The sequence below is a fragment of the Haematobia irritans genome, chromosome 5 (assembly GCF_050003625.1).
Source record: "Haematobia irritans isolate KBUSLIRL chromosome 5, ASM5000362v1, whole genome shotgun sequence".
Lineage (NCBI taxonomy): Eukaryota > Metazoa > Arthropoda > Insecta > Diptera > Muscidae > Haematobia > Haematobia irritans.
Genome location: NC_134401.1, coordinates 128,506,874 through 128,524,334, shown reverse-complemented (window position 1 = coordinate 128,524,334; position 17,461 = coordinate 128,506,874). Strand labels below are relative to the sequence as shown.

At 36.0% G+C, this 17,461-nt stretch overlaps 1 protein-coding gene across 1 annotated transcript in view; it reads left to right on the top strand.

The window, feature by feature from the left end:
- Positions 1-7,722, top strand: part of LOC142238240 (solute carrier organic anion transporter family member 74D-like) — a 50,173-nt gene extending 42,451 nt beyond the window's left edge. Inside the window, exons 9-10 of the mRNA XM_075309836.1 lie at positions 6,757-7,082; positions 7,163-7,722. Coding sequence (XP_075165951.1) covers positions 6,757-7,082; positions 7,163-7,328 — 492 coding nt within the window. The 3' untranslated portion in view covers positions 7,329-7,722. The remainder of the gene's footprint in view (positions 1-6,756; positions 7,083-7,162) is intronic.
- The last annotated feature ends 9,739 nt before the right edge of the window (positions 7,723-17,461 follow it).

The following is a 17,461-nucleotide window of genomic DNA, read 5'->3' as shown; positions in this document are numbered from 1 at the left end:
GATGGTAAATATAGTTTCTAGAAGACCTAGAAGCAAAATCGGGAGATCGGTCTATATGGGGGCTATACCAAAACATGGACCGCTACGGACCATTTTCGACACACCTCTTTATAGTCCCACAATACCTCTAGATTTTCAATTTCAGACAAATCGGATAGAAAATACTGTTTCTAGACGCGTAAGAAACAAAATCGGGAGATCGGTCTATATGGGGGCTATACCAAAACATGGACCGATACGAACCATTTTCGACACACCTCTTTATAGTCCCACAATACCTCTAGATTTCCAATTTCAGGCAAATCGGATGGTAAATATAGTTTCTAGACGCCCAAGAAGCAAAATCGGGAGATCGGTCTATATGGGGGCTATACCAAAACATGGACCGATACGGACCATTTTCGACACACCTCTTTATGGTTTCAAAATACCTGTAGATTTCCAATTTCAAGGAAATCGGATGGTAAATATAGTTTCTAGACGCCCAAGAAGCAAAATCGGGAGATCGGTCTATATGGGGGCTATACCAAAACATGGACCGACACGGACCATTTTCGACACACCTCTTTATGGTTCCAAAATAGCTCTAGATTTCCAATTTCAGGCAAATCTGATAAAAAGTACGGTTTTTATAGGCTCAAGACCCCAAATAGGGAGGTCGGTTTATATGGGGACTATATCAAAACTTGGACCGATATAGCCCATCTTCGAACTTGACCTGCCTGCAAACAAAAAACGAATCTGTGCCAAATTTCGGGACGATAGCGCCATTATTGAAGGTTGTAGCGTGATTACAACAGACAGGCAGACAGACAGACAGACAGACAGACAGACGGACAGACGGACATGCTTATATCGTCTTAGAATTTCTCCCTGATCAAGAATATATATACTTTATATAGTCGGAAATCGATATTTCGATGTGTTACAAACGGAATGACAAACTTATTATACCCCCGTCACCATTTTATGGTGGTGGGTATAAAAATATGGGAAACATTTAAATAAGAAGCAATTTTAAGGAAACTTCGCAAAAGTTTATTTATGATTTATCGCTCGATATATATGTATTAGAAGTTTAGGAAAATTAGAGTCATTTTTACAACTTTTCGACTAGGCAGTGGCGATTTAACAAGGGAAATGTTGTTATTTTGACCATTTTTGTCGAAATCAGAAAAACATATATATGGGAGCTATATCTAAATCTGAACCGATTTCAACCAAATTTGGCACGCATAGCTACAATGCTAAATCTACTCCCTGTGCAAAATTTCAACCAAATTGGGCCAAACCTCTGGCTATTAGAACCATATTAGTCCATATCGGGCGAAAGATATATATGGGAGCTATATCTAAATCTGAACCGATTTCAATCAAATTTTGCACACTTAACTACACTACTAATTGTACTCCTTGTGCTAAATTTCAAACAAATTGGGCCAAAACTCTGGCTTATAGGATCATATTAGTCCATATCGGGCGAAAGATATATATGGGAGCTATATCTAAATCTGAAGCGATTTCAACCAAATTCGGCACGCATAGCTACAATGCTAAATCTACTCCCTGTGCAAAATTTCAACCAAATTGAGCCAAAACTCTGGCTTTTAGGACCATATTAGTCCATATCGGGCGAAAGATATATATGGGAGCTATATCTAAATCTGAACCGATTTCAATCAAATTTGGCACACATGACTATATTACTAATTGTACTCCTTGTGCAAAATTTCAACCAAATTGGGCCAAAACTATGGCTTCTGGGGCCATATAAGTCCATATCGGGCGAAAAATATATGTAGAAGCTATATTTAATCTGAACCGATTTCAATCAAATTTGGCACACTTGACTATACTGCTAACTGTATTCCTAGTGCAAAATTTCAACCAAATTGGGCCAAAACTCTGGCTTCTAGGACCATATTAGTCCATATCGGGCGAAAGATATATATGGGAGCTATATCTAAATCTGAACCGATTTCAATCAAATTAGGCACACTTGACTATACTACGAATTGTACTTCGTGTGCAAAATTTGAACCAAATTGAACCAAAACTCTGGCTTCTAGGACCATAATAGTCCATATCGGGCGAAAGATATATATGGGAGCTATATCTAAATCTGAACCGATTTCAATCAAATTTGGCACACATGACTATACTACCAATTGTAATCCTTGTGCAAAATTTCAAGCTAAACGGGATAAAACTCTGGCTTCTGGGTCCATATAAGTGCATATCGGGCGAAAGATATATATGGGAGCTATATCTAAATCTGAATCGATTTCAACCTAATTTGGCACTCATAGCTACAATGCTAAATCTACTCCTTGTGCAAAATTTCAACCAAATTGGGCCAAAACTCTGGCTTTTAGGACCATATTAGTCCATATCGGGCGAAAGATATATATGGGAGCTATATCTAAATCTGAACCGATTTCAATCAAATTTTGCACACTTGTTTGTTATGTTTGTACAGAATTTCAAGCAAGTCGGTATAAAACTCTGGCCGCTGGGTCCATATTAGTGCATATCGGGCGAAAGATATATATGGGAGCTATATCTAAATCTGAACCGATTTCTTCCAAAATCAATAGGGTTCTATTCTGACCCAAATTAAGAACATATGTCAAATTTGAAGCCGATTGGACTTAAATTGCGACCTAGACTTTGATCACAAAAATGTGTTCACAGACAGACGGACGGACGGACGGACGGACAGACGGACGGACGGACAGACGGACAGACGGACATGGTTATATCGACTCAGGAGCCCACCCTGAGCATTTTTGCCAAAGACACCATGTGTCTATCTCGTCTCCTTCTGCGTGTTGCAAACATATGCACTATCTTATAATACCCTGTTCCACAGTGTGGAGCAGGGTATAACTATGGGAAACATTTAAATCTGAAGCAATTTTAAGGAAGCTTCGCAAAAGTTTATTTACGATTTATAGCGCGATATATATGTATTGGAAGTTTAGGAAAATTAGAGTCATTTTTACAACTTTTCGACTAAGCAGTGGCGATTTAACAAGGACCATTTGACCATTTTTGTCGAAATCAGAAAAACATATATATGGGAGCTATATCTAAATCTGAACCGATGTCAACCAAATTTGGCACGCATAGCTACAATGCTAATTCTACTCCCTTTGCAAAAATTAAACTAAATCGGAGTTAAAAATTGGCCTCTGTGGTCATATGAGTGTAAATCGGGCGAAAGCTATATATGGGCGATATATCCACATCTGAACCGATTTTTTCCAAAATCAATAGGGATCGCCTTTGAGCTGAAACAGGACCCAAAATACACCAACAGACAGACAGACGGACAGACAGACAGACAGACAAACGGACATCGCTAAATCGACTCAGAATTTAATTCTAAGCCGATCCGTATACTAAAAGGTTGGTCTATGATTACTCCTTCTTGGCGTTACATACAAATGCACAATGCACTTATTATACCCTGTACCACAGTAGTGGAGAAGGGTATAAAAACATGAACGTCGTGCACGTTTCAAAGCGATGCATTCATGAAAATGAATCAACACACATGTGATGTCAAACAGAGAACAGACGTTTCAATCTGACAACGATAAAACGACATTAAACCAACATCAAGCATTCTGATCTGAAAACGTAATGGTTACGAATTTATAAAAAAAACATCGGTATCGTGACTCGAACCTAGATTGTCCGATCCATATGAGCTAACAGTCGCCTTATAACATTGCACCACCAACGGAGTGGCCATAAGAACGTCTAACGAATATTTTAAGAATTTTCTTCGCCACGAAGGCGGTTCACGAAATCGTGGACGAAACCGTGAACATTCCGTTTTTATACCCTCCGCAATAGGATGGGGGTATATAAACTTTGTCATTTCGTTTGTAACACATCGAAATATTGCTCTAAGACCCCATAAAGTATATATATTCTGGGTCGTGGTGAAATTCTGAGTCGATCTGAGCATGTCCGTCCGTCCGTCTGTTGAAATCACTCTAACTTCCGAACGAAACAAGCTATCGACTTGAAACTTGGCACAAGTAGTTGTTATTGATGTAGGTCGGATGGTATTGGCCATAGCGGTCCACTTTTACATATAGCCCCCGATTTGGCTTGCGGAGCCTCTAAGAGAAGCAAATTTCATCCGATCCGGTTAATATTTGGTACATGGTGTTAGTATATGGTCTTTAACAACTATGCAAAAATTGGTCCACCTCGGTTCATAATTAGATATAGCCCCCATATAAACCGATCCCCCGATTTGGCTTGCGGAGCCTCTAAGAGAAGCAAATTTCATCCGATCCGGTTGAAATTTGGTACATAGTGTTAGTATATGGTCTCTAACAACTATGCCAAAATTGGTCCACATCGGTGCATAATTATATATAGCCCCCATATAAACCGATCACCAGATTTGACCTCCGGAGCCTCTTGGAAGACAAAAATTCATCTGATTCAGTTGATATTTGTTACGTGGTGTTAACATATGGCCTCAAATACCCATGCAAAAATTGGTCGAAATCGGTCTATAATCATATATAGACCCCATATAAACCGATACCAAGATTTGGTTTTGGAGCCTCTTGGAAGAGCAAAATTCATCCGATTCGGTTGAAATTTGGTACGGCTTGTAAATTTGGTACATGGTGTTAGTATATGGTCTCTAACAACTATGCAAAAATTGGTCCACATCGGTCAATAATTATATATAGCCCCCATAAAAACCGATCCCCAGATTTGGCTTGCGGAGTCTCTAAGCGATCAAAATTTCATCCGATCCGGCTGAAATTTGGTACATGGTGTTAGTATATGGTCTCTAACAACTATGCAAAAATTGGTCCACATCGGTGCATAATTATATGTAGCCCCCATATAAACCGATCACCAGATTTGACCTCCGGAGCCTCTTGGAAGACCAAAATTCATCTGATTCAGTTGATATTTGTTACGTGGTGTTAACATATGGCCTCAAACACCTATGCAAAAATTGGTCGAAATCGGTCTATAATCATATATAGCCCCCATATAAACCGGTACCAAGATTTGGTTTTGGAGCCTCTTGGAAGAGCAAAATTCATCCGATTCGGTTGAAATTTGGTACGTGATGTTAGTTTATGCTATCCAACAACCATGCAGGAATTGGTTCATATCAGTCCATAATTATATATAGCCCGAATATAAACCGATCCCCAGATTTGACCTCCGGTGCCTTTTGGAGAAGCAAAATTCATCCGATCTGGTTGAAATTTGGTAGGTGGTGGTAGTATATGATATTTAACAACCATGCCAAAAGTGGTCCATATCAGTCCATAATCATATATAGCCCCCATATAAATCGATCCCCGAGTCAGTTGAAATTTGGTACATTGTGCTAGTATATTGCCGTTAACAACCGATCGATAACAACAATCGATCCCCAATCACACATAAATTGGTCCATATCAAGTTCATAATTGTATATAGCCCCCATATAAGCAACCCCCATATTTCATCTGATTCAGTTGATATTTGTTACGTGGTGTTAACATATGGCCTCAAACACCTATGCAAAAATTGGTCGAAATCGGTCTATAATCATATATAGCCCCCATATAAACCGGTACCAAGATTTGGTTTTGGAGCCTCTTGGATGAGCAAAATTCATCCGATTCGGTTGAAATTTGGTACGTGATGTTAGTTTATGCTATCCAACAACCATGCAGGAATTGGTTCATATCAGTCCATAATTATATATAGCCCGAATATAAACCGATCCCCAGATTTGACCTCCGGTGCCTTTTGGAGAAGCAAAATTCATCCGATCTGGTTGAAATTTGGTAGGTGGTGGTAGTATATGATATTTAACAACCATGCCAAAAGTGGTCCATATCAGTCCATAATCATATATAGCCCCCATATAAATCGATCCCCGAGTCAGTTGAAATTTGGTACATTGTGCTAGTATATTGCCGTTAACAACCGATCGATAACAACAATCGATCCCCAATCACACATAAATTGGTCCATATCAAGTTCATAATTGTATATAGCCCCCATATAAGCAACCCCCATATTTCAATTCTGGCTCCCTACGTACCGTGCAAAAATCCATATCGATTCGTAATTATTTGTAGACTTACCTAACCATACCTTTTTTGTATAATATATACCACGTATGGACTAACTCACAATTTAGAAAACGATTTAAGATACCACAAGCCAAGTAATTCGATTGTGGATGACAGTCTTTCATAGAAGTTTATACGCAATCCATGGTGGAGGGTACATAAGATTCGGCCTGACCGAACTTACGGCCATATATACTTGTTATTTTTTATAAACTTTTCCGTTTGATTTTCACTTTAAATCTGGGAATCGATTTATATGGGGCCTTTACCCAAATTGGGCCGTTATGACTCATTTGCAATACCATCCGACCTACATTCCAATAGCTTGTTAGCGCAGGTTACCGCAATTTAAACAGACTGACAGACGTCGCTAAATCGACTCAGAATTTCACCAAGATCGGGAATATGTCTGAGATAAATATTTTGATGCATTGCAAACGGAATAATCAAGTAAGTAATTGATGAAGATACTCCTCTCCATCTGAATATCGAAAATTTACGAACTGAATTCTTATCGCCAGACCACTATTTACTTCCCTGGCATTTTTGGCAGATTATGAGAACTCAACACAGTGGATTTGTTTTATGGATATTTGAATACTTTTATAAATCTCTCTTTTTTTTTCTCTCTCCACAGTACATGCTTGGTGAGGGTGGTCAGGCTGTCTATGGTGCTTGCCCCGTAAATTGTTTCACACAATTCGTCACATTTTTGGCTGTGATGTGTGCTTTGAAATTTATTGGTGCCACAGGAAGAGCTTCAAATTTCTTGGTGACTGTGAGATGTGTACCGGAAAAAGATAAAACAGCTGCCATGGGTTTCGGTATGATGATGATGTCTATGTTGGCCTTTATACCAAGTCCAATATTCTTTGGATGGGTATTGGATCGTTTATGTTTGGTTTGGGGTAAAACTTGTACCAACAAGGGAAATTGTTGGCTATATGATCCAGAATCGTTAAGGTAACAAAAAAAGAATTAACAACAATATCTAACTGAGAGTATAACATAATCGGGTGATATTTTTTCTCTTTCAATTTCAGATACATTCTAAATATGACAGCTGCTGTTTTCATAGCCATTGGTGCTGTATTCGACTGTGGTGTTTGGTATTATGTTAAGAATTTGAAAATATTCGATGAAGAAGTACAAGATGTTGAAATGGAACTTGTCCAAAAGGAAGAGGAGACAATGAAACAGGAAATTTAATAGGAACTCCCAAACATTTCTATTAAGTTATCATCTCATTTTCTTGCCCAATAGTTCAATCTATAGTTTTTTTCGTTTTGTTTAATAATTTTATCATTTCTATTGAATGATTGATATTTAGTGATATAGACATGCTTTGCAGTCTAAGCATGTGTGAGTGGGCGTGTGTGTATGTGTGCTAGTGTGTTTGAGAGAAAGAGTGAATGCGGATTATTTGATTTAATCATGTATTTAATTGATAGAACAAAAATCAAATGTTATTGTTGATAAAATGTAATAATTTTGTACATGCTAAGTTTTAATTTCCATATTGTATTTGTAAAAATTGCCACACAAATATTATTAAAACAAAATGGTTCTTTATATATAAGGAAATAAATCGAAAAATATTAAATATTTGTGGAAGGGCTTATTTGGGCTAAAAAAGGTAATAGAGCCAAAAGTTTGGCCGAGTCGAAACTTGTGTACCCTCCACTATGGATTGGTGGTTTATTTTCATATTACGTTGTGGTAAAGGGCATAAATGTCAATGTACTGTTCCAATGATGTATATTTTTTTCATTTTCGTTCGTTTTTCTTCCAGTTGGTCTTATTGCTTACGTTAGAGTAAGCAATGATTTGTACTTTTCAGGCGGATAGGGGTCACTTTAAACCATGATATTTTTGAAATTTTGCCTTTTGGCATCGATATTTTTGAACCACTTAACTTATCGCTGATCCAATTATACACGATTATTCATCATCTCAATATCTTTCATTTAAGTACCAACAACTATATAAACGGACATTTCTAACTCGAGATATAATTTGGTTAGTGAAAAAAGAGCGAAAAACTAAAAATAACGGGATATCTCAACAACTGTTGCATAAAAAATTTTAATTTTTTTTCGAATTCAGCAGATCAAAATACATAAAAAAGTGACATCTTATCAAATGTACATGAAAAAATTTTATTTTGTAAACTAGTGTAATCTACCAAAATTTGGAGAAAATTTTACCAAACAACTACAAAACAAAGAAATGTTATATTGCAAAATTTTATTTCTATAGAAAATTTTGTCAAAATTTTATTTCTATAAAAAATGTTGTCAAAATTTTATTTCTGTAGAAAATTTTGTCAAAGTTTTATTTCTATAGAAAATTTTGTCAAAATTTTATTTCAATAGAAAATTTTGTTGAAATTTTATTTTTATAGAAAATTTTGTTGAAATTTTATTTTTATAGAAAATTTTGTCAAAGTTTTATTTCTATAAAAAATGTTGTCAAAATTTTATTTCTGTAGAAAATTTTGTCAAAGTTTTATTTCTATAGAAAATTTTGTCAAAATTTTATTTCAATAGAAAATTTTGTTGAAATTTTATTTTTATAGAAAATTTTGTTGAAATTTTATTTTTATAGAAAATTTTGTCAAAATTTTATTTCGGTAGAAAATTTTGTCAAAATATTATTTCAATAGAATAATTTGTCAAAATTTTATTTCTATCGAAAATTTTGCAAATAATTTTATTTCTATATAAAATTTTGTCAAAGTTTTATTTCTATAGAAAATTTTGTCAAAATTGTATTTCTATAGAAAATTTGTGAAGTATCTCTTAGTTAAAGACGAATATTTTGCAAAATCTGCCAAAAATCAAAAAAATCAAGAATTCTTCCGATCTATCAAATAGCAAAATATCTGCAATTTTTGGTAGAATTCTACCAACTGTGGCAACAGTGCTATAGACCCGAAATGAATGATAACAAGTATATACGGCCGTAAGTTAGGCCAGGCCGAATCTTATGTACCCTCCATCATGGATTGCGTAGAAACTTCTACGAAAGACTGTCATCCACAATCGAATTACTTGGGTTGTGGTATCTTAAAACTTCTTAACATCGTTTTCTAAATTGTGAGTTAGTCCATACGTGATATATACTACACACAAAAAAAATTTTTCTGATTCAATCATGAAATTAATTGATCCAAATAATTTTTTAATTGAAATGTCTTCAATCACAGAAATGATAGTATCAATTAAAGAATTAATTGAAGGTCAATTAAAAAATTAATTGGTCCAATTAAAAAATTAATTGATACTATTAATTTTTGTGATTGATTTTTGTTTCAATTAAAAAAATTGTTGATTCAATTAAATGTTTAATTGAATATTTTTTAAAACTCAATTAAAATTTTAATTGGAAATTTTTTCGTGAATTTTTTTTCTGTGTAGGCAAAAAAGGTATATATAGGTAAGTGTACAAATAGTTACGAATCGATATAGACTTTTGCACGGTACGTACAGACCCAGAATTGAAATATGGAGGTCGTTTATATGGGGGCTATATACAATTAAGAACTTGATATGGACCAATTTTTGTGCGATTGGGGTCGATTTATCTGAGGGCTATATATAACTATAGACCGATATGGACCTAGTTAGGCATGGTTGTTAACGGCCATATACTAGCACAATGTACCAAATTTCAACTGACTCTGATGAAATTTGCTACTCAAAGAGGCTCCAAATCGGTTTATATGGGGGCTATATATGATTATGGACTGATATGGACCACTTTTGGCATGGTTGTTAAATATCATATACTACCACCACGTACCAAATTTCAACCAGTTCGGATGAATTTTGCTTCTCCAAAAGGCATCGGAGGTCAAATCTGGGGATCGGTTTATATGGGGGCTATATATAATTATGGACTGATATGAACCAATTCCTGCAAGGTTGTTGGATACCATATACTAACATCACGTACCAAATTTCAACCGAATCAGATGAATTTTGCTCTTCCAAGGGGCTCCGGAGGTCAAATCTGGTGATCGGTTTATATGGGGGCTATATATAATTATGGACCGATTTCGACCAATTTTGGCATGGTTATTAGAGACCATATAGTAACACCATGTACCAAATTTGCTTCTCTTAGAGGCTCCGCAAGCCAAATCGGGGGATCAGTTTATATGGGGGCTATATATAATTATTGACCGATGTGGACCAATTTTTGCGCAGTTGTTAGAGATCATATACTAACACCATGTACCAAATTTCATCCGGATCGGATGAAATATGCTTCTCTTAGAGGCTCCGCAAGCCAAATCTGGGGATCGGTTTATATGTGGGCTATATATAATTATGAACCGATGTGAACCAATTTTTGCATGGTTGTTAAGGATCATATACTAACACTATGTACCAAATTTCAGCCAGATCGGATGAAATTTGCTTCTCTTAGAGAGTCTGCAAGTCAAATTTGGGGGTCCGTTTATATGGGGGCTATACGTAAAAGTGGACCGATATGGCCCATTTGCAATACCATCCGACCTACATCAATAACAACTACTTGTGCCAAGTTTCACGTCGATAGCTTGTTTCGTTCGGAAGTTAGCGTGATTTCAACAGACGGACGGACGGACGGACGGACATGCTCAGATCGACTCAGAATTCCACCACGACCCAGAATATATATACTTTATGGGGTCTTAGAGCAATATTTCGATGTGTTACAAACGGAATGACAAAGTTAATATACCCCCATCCTATGGTGGAGGGTATAAAAAATTCCAATGACGAATAGATGAATAGACAACTTTTTATGGTCAATCTCTTTACATCATTTGTTTCTGAGGTTATGAGAAGATGAATGCTAAAATCACATATCGTGTGGTTCGCATACAAATTTGGAGATCAAGTTTCAAAACAGGATCTTATAATAATAGAAAAATCTTCAAAGCAAATTCCACACAATTAAGCCTATAGACCACGGTTGCCACTCGAGCCCAAAATTATCTACCAAAATTGGGAGACAATTTTAGCAAAAAACTACCAAACAAAGAAATGTTGTGTCAAAATTTTATTTCTATAAAAATTTTGTAAAAATTTTGTTTCTATAGAAAATTTTGTAAAAATTTTATTTCTTTAGAAAATTTTGTCAACATTTTATTTCTCTAAAAAATTTTGTCAAAATTGTATGTCATATGGCGGAAAATCGGGCGAAAGATATATGTATGTTCTACAGTGTGGCGCAGGGTATAAAAATTTATTTAAAAACAAGTATATACGGCCGTAAGTTCGGCCAGGCCGAAGCTTATGTACCCTCCATCATGGATTGCGTAGAAACTTCTACGAAAGACTGTACTCCACAATCGAATTACTTGGGTTGTGGTAACTTAAAGCTTCTTAACATCGTTTTCTAAATTGTGAGTTAGTCCATACATGGTATATACTACACACAACAATTTTTTTTTCTGATTCAATCACGAAATTAATTGATCCAAATAATTTTTTAATTGAAATGTCTTCAATCACAGAAATGCTAGTATCAATTAAAAAATTAATTCAAGGTCAATTAAAAAATAATTTGGTCCAATTAAAAAATTAATTGATACTATTAATTTTTGTGATTGATTTTTGTTTCAATTAAAAAAAATTGTTGATTCAATTAAATGTTTAATTGAATATTTTTTAAAACTCAATTAAAATTTTAATTGGAAATTTTTTCGTGAATTTTTTTTCTGTGTAGACAAAAAAGGTATATATAGGTAAGTGTACAAATAGTTACGAATCGATATAGACTTTTGCACGGTACGTACAGACCCAGAATTGAAATATGGAGGTCGTTTATATGGGGGCAATATACAATTATGAACTTGATATGGACCAATTTTTGTGTGATTGGGGTCGATTTATCTGAGGGCTATATATAACTATAGACCGATATGGACCTAGTTAGGCATGGTTGTTAACGGCCATATACTAGCACAATGTACCAAATTTCAACTGACTCGGATGAAATTTGCTACTCAAAGAGGCTCCAAAACCAAATCTCGGGATCGGTTTATATGGGGGCTATATATGATTATGGACTGATATGGACCACTTTTGGCATGGTTGTTAAATATCATATACTACCACCACGTACCAAATTTCAACCAGATCGGATGAATTTTGCTTCTCCAAAAGGCATCGGAGGTCAAATCTGGGGATCGGTTTATATGGGGGCTATATATAATTATGGACTGATATGAACCAATTCCTGCAAGGTTGTTGGATACCATATACTAACATCACGTACCAAATTTCAACCGAATCAGATGAATTTTGCTCTTCCAAGCGGCTCCGGAGGTCAAATCTGGGGATCGGTTTATATGGGGCTATATATAATTATGGACCGATTTCGACCACCATTTTCATGGGTGTTTGTGGACATATATTAACATCACGTACCAAATATCAACTGAATCAGATGAATTTTGGTCTTCCAAGAGGCTCCGGAGGTCAAATCTGGCGATCGGTTTATATGGGGGCTATATATCATTATGGACCGATGTGGACCAATTTTGGCATGGTTATTAGAGATCATATATTAACACCATGTACCAAATTTCAGCCGGATCGGATGAAATTTGCTTCTCTTAGAGGCTCCGCAAGCCAAATCGGGGGATCAGTTTATATGGGGGCTATATATAATTATTGACCGATGTGGACCAATTTTTGCACAGTTGTTAGAGATCATATACTAACACCATGTACCAAATTTCAGCCGGATCGGATGAAATTTGCTTCTCTTAGAGGCTCCGCAAGCCAAATCTGGGGATCGGTTTATATGTGGGCTATATATAATTATGAACCGATGTGGACCAATTTTTGCATGGTTGTTAAGGATCATATACTAACACCATGTACCAAATTTCAGCCAGATCGGATGAAATTTGCATCTCTTAGAGAGTCTGCAAGTCGAATTTGGGGGTCCGTTTATATGGGGGCTATACGTAAAAGTGGACCGATATGGCCCATTTGCAATACCATCCGACCTACATCAATAACAACTACTTGTGCCAAGTTTCACGTCGATAGCTTGTTTCGTTCGGAAGTTTGCGTGATTTCAACAGACGGATGGACGGACGGACGGACGGACATGCTCAGATCGACTCAGAATTCCACCACGACCCAGAATATATATACTTTATGGGGTCTTAGAGCAATATTTCGATGTGTTACAAACGGAATGACAAAGTTAATATACCCCCATCCTATGGTGGAGGGTATAAAAAATTCCAATGACGAATAGAAGAATAGACAACTTTTTATGGTCAATCTCTTTACATTATTTGTTTCTGAGGTTATGAGAAGATGAATGCTAAAATCACATATCGTGAGATTCGCATACAAATTTGGATATCAATTTTCAAAACAGGATCTTATAATAATACAAAAATCTTCAAAGCAAATTCCACACAATTAAGCCTATAAACCACGGTTGCCACTCGAGCCAAAAATTATCTACCAAAATTGGGAGACAATTTTAGCAAAAACTACCAAACAAAGAAATGTTATTTTGCAATTTTTTTTTTAATTTTGTCAAAATTTTATTTCTATAAAAAATTTTGTAAAAATTTTATTTCTATAGAAAATTTTTTCAAAATTTTATTTCTTTAGAAAATTTTGTCAACATTTTATTTCTGTAGAAAATTTTGTCATTCAATTTTATGTCATATGGCGGAAAATCGGGCGAAAGATATATGTATGTTCTACAGTGTGGCGCAGGGTATAAAAATTTATTTTAAAAAAATTGTAAAAGTACTAGTGCATAATATGGAGGGTATGAAAACTCCCCCATAGCATGAGGGATGTACACACAAAGAACGGAACGAAACATTGGCCAAACGAAATTTTCTTTTTTTTTTTGGAGCCACCTGGTATCAATCCCAGTGTCGAACGATCCTTTTCAATAATTCTGGTGGCATTTCTGAGTTTTTAAAAGCTTGTCTAAGCTTAAAGCTTATCGTAATATGAACACCGTTTGGTCTCAGCTAAAAAGAAGATCCCTTGCCATTGAACGAAACATGGAATCGGGCAGCACTCAGTGACAAGAGAGATGTTCACTACTGTGGAATCACAATGGCCTAAATAGTCAAAGTGGCCTAATTATCAAGCCAAGTTTTTGCTTCCACCGTATTTTTCCCTTCAGAAAACAATATTTTATCAAAGCACGAAATTCCTTTTTTTCATTTTTTTCACAATAACAAAAGTTGCTTCACAAACTACGCTCTATCTCACAAATTATATGACTTACACACGTCAAATTTTGACACGAATCATTTGAAGATTGGTACTATATAAAAATAATATGCATTTAATACTAGTGACGCCATCTATGTGTCAGACCGGGGACTTATCAGTGATTTTGAAGGAAAAAATATACAAAGCCTCAGCCTCATGAATTTTTGAATACTGCCCTTTAGCGACCTTCAAAACTAACAAATAAAACAAAGTAATCGTTATATCAAAATGTTGCTATAGAAGTTAACTAATTAAAAACTAATTTGTACAATCAATTAATAACTTCCAACAATCGATAGCATAATCTTATCAAAGTTTGCATTTCCGCAGTTAAGTTTTGAAGGTACCCAATTAAGATTACCAAAAAAACAAAAAATCTTTCGAACTGCAGGCGCTTATTCTAAAATTACTCAAGTTTATACAATTTGTATGACTGGCAGTTTTCTCTTCCATAAATGTTTTCTACAACAATATTCTTAAAAATAAAATTGAAAATATTTATTTGATTTATATCGTCTTATAAAACGATGTTATGAAATTATATGAAATAAATAAATCTTTTCAATTTTAAGGAAGGAAATAACTATATTTTTAATTTATTAATTCCCATATATATAGTAAGCCAGCCTTATACATAATAGTAAATTAATATTAGTGTGGTTCAACTATCACCAATGTTTTAAAATGATATTGCATCTGATAAGAGTATTTTGATTACAATATTTTCATTTTTATACCCTCCACCATAGGATGGGGGGTATATTAGCTTTGTCATTCCGTTTGTAACACATCAAAATATTGCTCTAATAGGTTAGGTTAGGTGGCAGGCTCACTTAGACTATTCAGTCCATTGTGATACCACATTGGTGAACTTCTCTCTTATCACTGAGTGCTGCCCGATTCCATGTTAAGCTCAATGAAAAGGGACCTCCTTTTTATAGCCGAGTCCGAACGGCGATTCACATTGCAGTGAAACCACTTAGAGAAGCTTTGAAACCCTCAGAAATGTCACCAGCATTACTGAGGTGTGATAATTCACCGCTGAAAAACTTTTGGTGGTCGGTCGAAGCAGGAATCGAACCCGCGACCTTGTGTATGCAAGGCGGGCATGCTAACCATTGCACCACGGTGGCTCCGTGGTGCAATGGTTAGCATGGGTCGTGGTGAAATTCTGAGTCGATCTAAGCCTGTCTGTCCGTCCGTCTGTTGAAATCACGCTAACTTCCGAACAAAACAAGCGATCGACTTGAAACTTGGCATAAGTAGTTGTTATTGATGTAGGTAGCCCCCAAATATACCGATCTCCAGGTTTGATTTTCGGAGCCTCCAAGAGGAGCAAAATGTATCCGACCCGGTTGAAATTTGATACGTGGTGTCAGTATATGCTCTCTAATAACCATACAAAAATTGGTCTATATCGGTCCATAATTATATATAGCCCTCATATAAACCGATCCCCAGATTTTAACTCCGGAGCCTCTTGGATGAGCAACTTTTATCCGATTCGGTTGAAATTTGCTATGTTGTGCAAGTATATGGCCACTAACAACCATGCAAAAATTTATCCATATAGGTACAAAATTATATATAGCCGCCATATAAGCCGATCCCCAGATTATACCTTCGGAGCCTCTTGGAGGAGCAAATTTCGTCCGATTCGGTTAACATTTTGTACGTTATATTAGTATATGGTCTATAACAACCATGCAAAAATTAGTCCATATTGGTCCACAATTATATATAGCCCCCATATAAGCCGATCCCAGATTTGAGCCTCTTGGAAGAGCAAATTTCTTGGAGCGCAAGTTTCATCCGATTCTGCTGAAATCTGGTAAGTTGCGTTAGTATATTGTCGCTAACAACCATACGAAAAGTGGTCCACATCGGTCCATAGACCCAGATAAACCGATCCCCAGATTTTACTTCTTCCAACATACACTGAAAAAAAGCATGCCCGGTTCCAAAGATTTTGTCTTTACTTTAAAAATTTTGGTATTGATTCCGAGCCAAAGAAGCGGAGAATACAAATAAAGATACTTTCAAGACATAATTCTCTTTTAAATTTGGGTTTCGTGTACTTGCTTCTAAGAAGCAAATTTTTTGTCATTCCGTTTGTAACACATCGAAATATCGATTTCCGACTATATAAAGTATATATATTCTTGATCAGGGAGTAATTCTAAGACGATATAACGATGTCCGTCTGTCTGTCTGTCTGTCTGTCTGTCTGTCTGTCTGTCTGTCTGTCTGTCTGTCTGTCTGTCTGTCTGTCTGTCTGTCTGTCCGTCTGTCTGTCTGGCTGTCTGTTGTAATCACGCTACAGTGTTCAATAATGAAGCAATCGTGCTGAAATTTTGCACAAACTCGTCTTTTGTCTGCAGGCAGGTCAAGTTCGAAGATGGGCTATATCGGTCCTGGTTTTGATATAGTCCCCATATAAACCGACCTCCCGATTTGGGGTCTTGGGCTTATAGAAACCGTAGTTTTTATTCAATTTGTCTGAAATTGGAAATCTAGAGGTATTTTAGGACCATAAAGAGGTGTGCCGAAAATGGTGAGTATCGATTCATATTTTGGTATAGCCTCCATATAGACCGATTTCCCGATTTTACTTCTTGGGCTTATAGAAACCGTAGTTTTTATTCAATTTACCTGAAATTGGAAATCTAGAGGTATTGTAGGACCACAAATACGTGTGCCAAAAATTGTGAGTATCGGTCCATGTTTTGGTATAGCTCCCATATAGACCGATCTCCCGATTTTACTTCTTGGGCTTATAGAAACCGCAGTTTTTATTCAATTTACCTGAAATTGGAAATCTAGAGGTATTTTCGGGTCATAAAGAGGTGTGCCAAAAATTGTGAGTATCGATCCATGTTTTGGTATGGTCCCCATAAAAAACGACCTCCCGATTTGGGGACGTGGGCTTATAGAAACCGTAGTTTTTATCCAATTTGTCTGAAATTGGAAATCTAGAGGTATTTTAGGACCATAAAGAGGTGTGCCGAAAATGGTGAGTATCGGTTCATATTTTGGTATAGCCTCCATATAGACCGATTTCCCGATTTTACTTCTTGGGCT